This window comes from Sphaeroforma arctica (genome assembly GCF_001186125.1).
Source record: "Sphaeroforma arctica JP610 unplaced genomic scaffold supercont1.1769, whole genome shotgun sequence".
NCBI classification, from domain to species: Eukaryota; class Ichthyosporea; order Ichthyophonida; genus Sphaeroforma; species Sphaeroforma arctica.
This window is the reverse complement of record NW_014038789.1, coordinates 2687-11413: the sequence shown is the minus strand read 5'-3', so window position 1 is coordinate 11413 and position 8727 is coordinate 2687. Positions and strand designations below refer to the sequence as shown.

At 44.4% G+C, this 8727-nt stretch overlaps 2 protein-coding genes across 3 annotated transcripts in view; one reads left to right on the top strand and one right to left on the bottom strand.

The window, feature by feature from the left end:
- Positions 1–1004: 1004 nt before the first annotated feature.
- On the top strand, positions 1005–6471 carry SARC_11585 (hypothetical protein; the record flags this gene model as incomplete). Its single annotated transcript, XM_014294327.1, has 8 exons — positions 1005–1198; positions 2117–2278; positions 3200–3422; positions 3893–4084; positions 4565–4791; positions 5233–5372; positions 5729–5812; positions 6138–6471. Coding segments are annotated over 8 exons (1386 nt in total), but the record flags the coding sequence as incomplete, so codon positions are not given.
- A 139-nt stretch (positions 6472–6610) lies between these two features.
- The window catches only part of SARC_11584, a gene marked incomplete at both ends in the record, with an annotated part of 4468 nt that continues 2351 nt past the window's right edge, over positions 6611–8727 (bottom strand). The window contains 2 exons of one of the 2 annotated variants that reach the window (XM_014294325.1): positions 6611–8033; positions 8331–8475. In XM_014294325.1, coding sequence (XP_014149800.1) covers positions 6988–8033; positions 8331–8475 — 1191 coding nt within the window. The remainder of the gene's footprint in view (positions 8034–8330; positions 8476–8727) is intronic. The other variant, XM_014294326.1, reaches the window with a different exon arrangement.

The window sequence follows — 8727 nt, the reverse complement described above, 5'->3', positions numbered from 1 at the left end:
TTCAACCGAACTAGAAGCTGCCCCGNGTTTCCAGTAAAATAAGAGTAGTTACCTTAATCACCTGACCTGTCGCCGGAATCACCTGCCTGCCATCGTAATCACCTGCCTGTCACCGTAATCACCTGCCTGTCACCGTAATCACCTGCCTGTCACCGTAATCACCTGCTTGTCACCGGAATCACCTGCCTGCCATCGTAATCACCTGCCTGTCACCGTAATCACCTGCCTGTCACCGTAATCACCTGCCTGTCACCGTAATCACCTGCTTGTCACCGTAATCACCTGCCTGTCACCGTGATCACCTGCCTGTCACCGTAATCACCTGCCTGCCACCGTAATCACCTGCCTGCCACCGTAATCACCTGCCTGTCACCGTAATCACCTGCCTGTCACCTTAATCACCTGCCTGTCACCGTAATCACCTGCATGTCTCCTTAATCCTCTGCCTAGCTGTAAGTTACTCAGTTGCATATTCATAGGCAGAGATACACACTGTATAGAGCGCTTCAAACGACGCTGTCATCTCATTTTCGTTCAATTGCATATACACGTCTCTATATACACGAGATACAAACAACGCTGACTGACAATTTCTTATTCTATTGTATAACTGCATATACATATCCATACACAGCGACACAAACAACGCTAACGGACAATCTCTTATTCTATTGTGTAACTGTATATACATATCCATACACAGCGACACTTGTTCTATTGTGTAACTGTATATACATATCCATACACAGCGACACAAACAACGCTAACGGACAATCTCTTATTCTATTGTGTATCTGTATATACATATCCATACACAGCGACACTTATTCTATTGTGTAACTGTATATACATATCCATACACAGCGACACAAAGAACGCTGACTGACAATTTCTTACTCTATTGTATAACTGCATATACATATCCATACACAGCGACATAAACAACGCTGACTGACAATTCCTTCTTCTAAAGTTATTATTCTGTTGTATAAATACACATCCAAACAGAGATACAAACAACGCAGTCCGACACAGAACCAGTCGCGGTCGAAGTAGACGGCGGTAAGGAGCGCATCAAACGCGTGCTGCTGATAGCGGACATTGCGCGTGCCATCGCCAGTCTCTCTGTGAAGATCCCTGCGTGTGTGATGCACGGGTCGAGGAAGTCTAAGTACCCCCTCTCACAGGCGAGCAGCAGGTACGGTTGTAGGGCTATCGTACACCTCCTGGTAACTGCTGGAAGGGTGGTTGTTGCGCACGCTGCACCATTATTGTGTTGTAGCTTGTGGACTGAATCTCATTCGCAAGGATAGTATGTATAGATGCCCAAACCCAGGTTTACCTCCTGTGGGTTCTCGGTGGTCGTGAGTATACATGTTGGTCTACTACTACTTTCCACTATTATTTCCGTATGATTGACAAAGTCCATCAATGTGCAGATCGTTGATATATGTCACTAATTACATATTTGTGAGCACCGCTATTGTTCTTGATACTTTTCTACGACATTACACACGATCACGCAGTGTGGATATTAGTTAGTGGTTAATGGCAGTGATACATTGCACACGATTGCGCATCGTATATGCATACGTTTCAATGCACATTTATTCGTATAGATGGCAGTGTTGTTGGGCTATTGGTATCGTCACTTTGAATCGTGCACGTAGGCCATGTGCCTCTGGTGTACTCTTGTCTCTGATCAGGCTTCCCACATGAACCGGCATCTGATCTGGTAGCGTCCATGTACCTCGCAAAGTACACGTCGTTTGCCATACAATCCCTTCTACCTGAAAATTCATCACGGTACATTCTCCACTTATCACTTTGCGTAAACCTATGTTATTGTAAACCTGGCAACAGAGGCTACGGGAGAACATCGGGTCATTGAATATTCTCACGCGCAGTTTAAATGACAATAATTGCACAGCCTCTTATAGTAGTTGTATATTTCGTGTTCGCACAGATGTTGTATGAGTTCAAAACCTCTCAACTCTGCGCCGCATTGCGCGCACTCTTTCTACAACGCCCGCTCGCCTGCGCCACTGTGTGGAGGCATAGGCTTCTCCAGTGTCTCACTACTTCCCACACTTACGTTAACATATACAATACAAAGGCCGCTCAAGCGCCTGACTAGTGTGCCGATGTCGGGTATACTACCGACAAGCGCAGACGCCAAGGCTCTTGCTACCATCACAACGCCTCTGCAGGAGGTGGCTGCCAGAGGTGTCGATGTGTGGCAGGACTGGGTTCTCCAGCTTTCTCGGACGTCTTTAAGGTGTGTTTCTTCTCGAGAAAGCGAGTGGATCGTGTGTGTGTTTTTAGTCTCATGGTGCCTGTTTATTGGTCAAGAAAAGTAGTCTATGTATCACAGTTCATGGCTTCTCACCAGGTTCATATTTTCGAAATACAAGTGTGACACATCTGTTCACAAGGTGGGGCTGTGAGTCTGTGCAAGATGTTTTTGTCTTTCTGCCGATACAGTACTGTATCGCATTTGGTATTGAGACTATGCCTTGCTCCTGGATCAACCGAATATCAAACTAATATCGAGCATTGCCATGTTATATTGATTACTACTTCAAAGGTGTGGTTTAGTTTTCTAGTGGAGCCGATTCTTGACTTCCACCTACACATCTGCGCACATGCTATGCGAATGCAAGTACAACCCCCAGTAACATCGGAGGATCTCTCCAAAACTACGTATGCATATAGTATGTACACTTTGTGCTAATTGGCAGTCGAATACAGATGCGATCATTAGTCATTGAAATGTCTATGATCTGGCATATCAGTCCACGTGGGTGAATTTTTCCGTGTGCACAAGGAGCTAAAAGCTTATCAACTCATGTCTCAGAATCTTCGATTTCGCGACATCTCTTTCGTACACTCGGGCTGCTATTTGCCTATGGCTATTAGTTTCCTTCTTTTATCATCAATCAATAGTCATCGTAGACATGGTCGCTATCTACTGTATGCTAGATCTGCCTTTGGAGATCGAACAAAATATAGTTTATAGCAGCATTTTCACACCGGATTGTAGTCAAACTTTCTATATAATTTGGTACTTACGGCAAGATTTATATCTACGGTGTAGTTCGTTAAGGTAGAAACAAACATCGCAATGCATAAATCTTTTTGTACGATCTAGTTGCTATTCACAACTAAAGCTTGCACACAATGAATACTTTACATACAGGTATCATATAACAAAAGACATCTACACCTCCCTTCAAACAATGTCATGGGACGTCGTGAAAATCAATGAGGATAACGACCAAGGGGGGCATGTGGAATCAAGCATCTCAGTGCCATCTCAGCCGCACCCCAAGCTGTTACAGTTTATGTGCACAGTTGAGCGTCTACTAGCCCATGCCGGCGGCTATGGGTGGGATCCTACAAATTCAGCGAGATTGAGGAGGGTACGTGCGGGGCATTGTTTATGTGAGTCCCGGGTGGTGTTGTGATGTATCTGCTCGCATTCTTCGTGTGTGTTTGCTTTGAAGAATGAGACGAAGGTGTGCAGCCAGTACTATCCCAAACAGTTCGCCAATATTATAATTGGGTCATGAAACAAAATGCTTGAGAAACGGTTCAGACTTCAATGTCTACTCCTGTGGGAGGACGTCCTTAGAGAAGAAAAGAGAGCTGCTGGATTAAAATCTCGCTTATTTTCTTTTACAAATATGTGCAGCAAAATTACGACATATGCATATATTTCCTTGCAGTTTGAAACGCTTGCTGACAAGTACACCGAATCGACCATGTTTTGGCACATGCAATCTGGATGTGTGAATGATTGTCTTACACTTTCATTTTGCCGCTCAAGCTGTGCAAATCGATTTTATTCCTCTCCAATACTAATTTTATCTGCTCGATCGCGCTTTTGAAGGATCTCTGCACAGAAACATTAGAAATGATCGACACCTTCTCCAATATTAGCGACATGCCTCAGGAGGGTGCGATCCAACTTCTGTTTGATCTGTCAGTGTTTGTCGCATTCCTTGCACCGAGAGGCGCGCAAACGACTGACGGCGATATCACTAGCACCGTACAGCGGCTCGAGACACAGATACAGTCAAAGGTGTGTCTGATATCGTACTGTATTTCATCCGGTTTTGGTTTTCTATTCTAATTCAACTGTGACCTATTCTCTACTGTAGATTGATCAGCTGTTTCAATCAGCGGACATGATGCACTCTCATACCGTTTGTAACTATGTAGGTGTGCATGATCAATTTGTCGACCCTAATCGCCGTTCTGCTTGGAATAGTTGGTGCATCATCTATCTGAGCGTATGCTTTCGCATCTCATTGATCGAAACCATCATGCCAGCGATCCTCTGTCAGAGATAGTCGCAGTCACATGGGTCCGCAATTGACCACCGTATCGACCGAATGCCTTCGTTACTGTCCGAAAACAGTCAGCAAACTTGATGACACCTGACATCATCAATTATTGGGTCTCATACACACATATGCTATTATTAATATTCACCGCCAAAAGACTCGGCACTGAACTAACCAGGAATATGTTTGCTCGTGATGTGCGCTGTATTTGACAGATTGATCCGTTCGACCTCAGCGTTCTGCTGCCGTATCTGACTGAGAATATACAGTTGTGCTGCCGGCAACTCAGTACACTACTAGGCTTGCTGGATGCAGGGGCAAATCACGCCATATCGCAACACGTGCATAAATCTAAGACTAATTCAAAGCGTGTTAAGAGTGGTGTGGGCGCAGGCAGTCTGAATATGCACAACATTATGATGCTTGCCACTCCAACCGTCAGGTGTGTGAGTGTTTGATTAGTATATCGGCATGGGAGCCTGTTTCTGCGGTCGTTTGTTGAAAATATCTGTCATATGCTATTGTGTGTGCTTAAATAAAAGAGTGGACTCGAGCACTTGCATGTTTGTGTGCTCATCGAAAATCTCCTGGACGAAGGCTGTTTTGTCTTTAAGAGGCACGTGGGTGCTAGTCTGCTTCTGTGCCCAATGTTGTTACTGTTCGTTTATGTGGTGGTGATGGTTGTATACCCAGGCTTATAACTAAGCTCTGCCAGTCGTGTGCAGTGAATATACATGTTACAGCAAACTTATCAGCACGTGCTCTCGTTCCTACTCGCTTTTTTCGGTTCTCGCTTGGTTAAGAAGTAGTAAGCACAAAAAACTTAGCGATCACTATTATTGATTATGAACACAAGAACACTTTATGTATCTCTTTTGCTCAGGTTTGGTACACTAACCGTGGCTCCGCTGCCATCTGAAGCAACGGACGAACACGACAGCGGGACACTAAATAAACCTATCCTCAATGTGACGCCCTCGCTGGGTGTGATAGAATCAAGCAATCACGCTGATCAGTCGGAAAGTACGTGTTATGTGCCTTTGGCGCTCCCTCATCCGCAGTGTATTAAGAAAGATGTTATTCTTATTATTGTGCGCTATGGGCAAAGTGTATTTGGTAGCACGAGGCTTTGCATCTGTTGACGTTATATGGTACTCGATAATATTGTGTCATTTGCATGGATACATCGTATGCCAATGTCTGCTGCTCAACTTGTCTTGTGCGTGCTAGAGTGCCACGTATATTGGAGTAGGCTCAAACAGTCGGCAGGAGGAACTACACCAACAGCGATTTACAGTTTTGAGTAGTTATTGATCGCGCAGTGGGTACTGGATTATCCATAACATGAGACCTACACTAACACAACTCAAAAACAATAGGCACATGGTCAACTATCACGAATTCGTCTGCCGTCGGTGAGCAGGCTAGTCAGTGGGTGCAGAAAGTTGGCTTCAGCGGTTCAGGTGAGTGCTCGATCCGTATTGATTCGCTGTTTGTGCACTTTTGAATCGTATCCCTATAAATATCATTCTGGGCAAAATTGCCAGAAATCATGACGCAGTGACTAAGAGCTATTGATCTTATATGGGATGTCGATTGAGCTCACGATCTGGACCGTCATATATACTCTACTGATTTCGACAAGCAAACTGATACCGTTTGACGAGTAATCTCGAAATGCTTCTACGTGCTTTACAAGGAGAATCTGCCTTTCCTAAGGTGCTCTAATATTCAAATATCGTTTGCTCACCTAATTTTTTATTCGAAATATACTGCACCATTTTACAGAGAGTATTCGCAATTTCTTATGGGGAGGCCAGGAAGTACAACAGTCGCAAGGCAAGAGCGCTTCACCTAGAACGGCAGCGCGGAAAGCCCGCACTCAGTCACCAAGCAGAAACAAAACTCAGAATATGAGCTTCGATCTGGGCTTTTCGGGCGATTTCATATAGTATCAACCCAGAGCGAGTACCGAGTTGCAGCGCCAGTCTTTGCCTCCAGCTTGAGGACTCGCTAGAGCTTGTGAAGCATTAATGGCGAGTATGGGCGTGTGTCATAGGTGGGAAGCGTTCTCTTTAAATCGGCATTGACATACTTTGAAGTAAAACTATAGACAAAATGCTATAGCTGTACAACTCTCATTAGAATTCATTTGGATTGTACGACGATGCGATGTGGAACTTTGCAAGTTGCAATTTATAGTCTGTTCAAGTCTCCCGTTTGTGTCGAGCTCACGAAAATAGAACAATATTTATTTTTTAGGATTTCCCAGCTAGATCAAGAATGTGATTTCACTCCGTCGACTATCATTTTATTCAGCTTTCTATCGCATAATCCGTGTGAGACGAACTCTTGCTAAACGCTCGCGTGCGATAATGACAAGTGCAAACGTTTTCAGATCCAATCATATATTTATAGATATCCATAGTCACTGCGAGTGGAAGAAGAACAGCAGAAACAGACCGAACACGCGATTTGATCGCATTGTATTGAATTGAAGGTTTCAAATTTCCCGCAATAACAAGGCGTTGAGTGGTGGTTTTAATAGATCTCACACGAGCTACAATGCCAAAAGGGAGATACACAATGCTCTCCTGTGCATTCGAGCACATTCTCCGCCTTCAACAAGCTCGAGGTGCTACAATTCACGCCGGTCCTCTCTCCAACCCACGAAACAGGACCTAGGATCATTAAACAGAATATCCTTAGTCAACTCATACCCCGTTGTGCGCGACCGCTTACATTTGCGTATCCTATATCTGGTCAGCATCGTCTCCCCTGGATCCACTTTCTCTTTACAATCATCATCGACTGTATTTGAATCGTCTGTTGACTGAATTGCCTCCGTTAGCTGCGCATTGTCAATCTGATTATCCACTAACGACGACTTCGCGGGTCCGCTCTCAATACTGACAAATCTCTGCCACAAGCTCTGAGTGGCGAATTGGCTTCTCCACTGCTCCGTTTCCTCAACCGGAACGGGCCTATCCGATTCTGTACAACTAGAGTCATGCTCGACTGTATCACCACCGCCCAGTGTTCCAACACTGGCTGGCTCGATTTGGACCCCAGCGATATCTTTTATATGCCCTGCAGACGTCGGTGGCATCGATAAGCATGTACCAACCTGTGTGCTGAGTTTGGGCTTAAAATTCATATTCTCAGTTGAGTCCTTTGTTCCCTCGATCGAGGTTTGTGCATCTTTCAACACTGGAGATTCTTCCGCATGTACGACTCCGATTGCCATTGCATCGGCTTTACTGACAGCAAATCCAGTTGCCGCTTTCAAATACTCTCCTTCACACCTACACGTTAGTGAATGGTTTGGTATGGACTTCGCATATCCTACAGTAGTATCTTCGCGTGCAGCAGAATTCGAGTCAGAGACCACGCTTGCATGCTGATCATCTGAACATGCACCTCCTCTATCACAGCTACCGTTAGTTTTTAATTGCGATACTGAGTCGACACACTCTCTAGGAAGTGTAGGTGGGGAAGTCGTCTCTCGGTTGCACGCGCGAGCGTTTACACACGAACCCCAGACAAAGCATTGGGTGCTGAACACAGCACCGTCCTCGATGGTCATAATACTTTTATCCAGTTTTATACCTGTGCAGAGATATCTGGGGTGATGCACAGAACCGTAGCAAGGGTCTGTTGTGGGATTGTCTGATCGAGATGTGACTGCATTCAAATTCAGAGATCGAGAAGTAGGAAAGTAGGATATCAGTATTTGCAGCGTACGATAACCATTTCGTAGGCATGCTATACCGAAATTGAACATCTGAACACTGATGTAAACGATACTTGCACTGAGTTGGCTACAACAGTTGCGTTTGAAAGACATACTGGCGTATAGGTAGTCGATTGTTAAGTCGCCCACCAATGTAAACAACCTACTCAAGCTATATAGTTGAAGAGTTAGACAATCAATACAACCGCTATTAGATTTGCAACTCGAATAATAATGACACTACATACGAGCTTCAGATTTCTTCGCTGATTTTCTCTTTTTCTTCTCCAGTCTACAGCACAACGCCCTGCGACAGTGTATCTCGGAAAATTTACGCCCAACTGTTAGCGATTGCATGAAAATCGGCTGCAGATAGTGTGATAGGAGCCCCCCCTGTAAAGCAGCAGATAATGAAGAAATAATAATTATATCAGTAATATCCTTTAAATTGTGAAATGTGCGCCGGCTCACAATTCGACAATTGCGAATCATGGGATGTGCGAATCACATTTGAAGCTAATGAATAAAACGGCACATTGCAATTGACCGCTAGTTTTTATATATCAATATATAAAAACAATTGTATACGTTTACAGACGTATGATTCTAAGGCGTATGTGAATGCTACTAATAATAAATATTGAC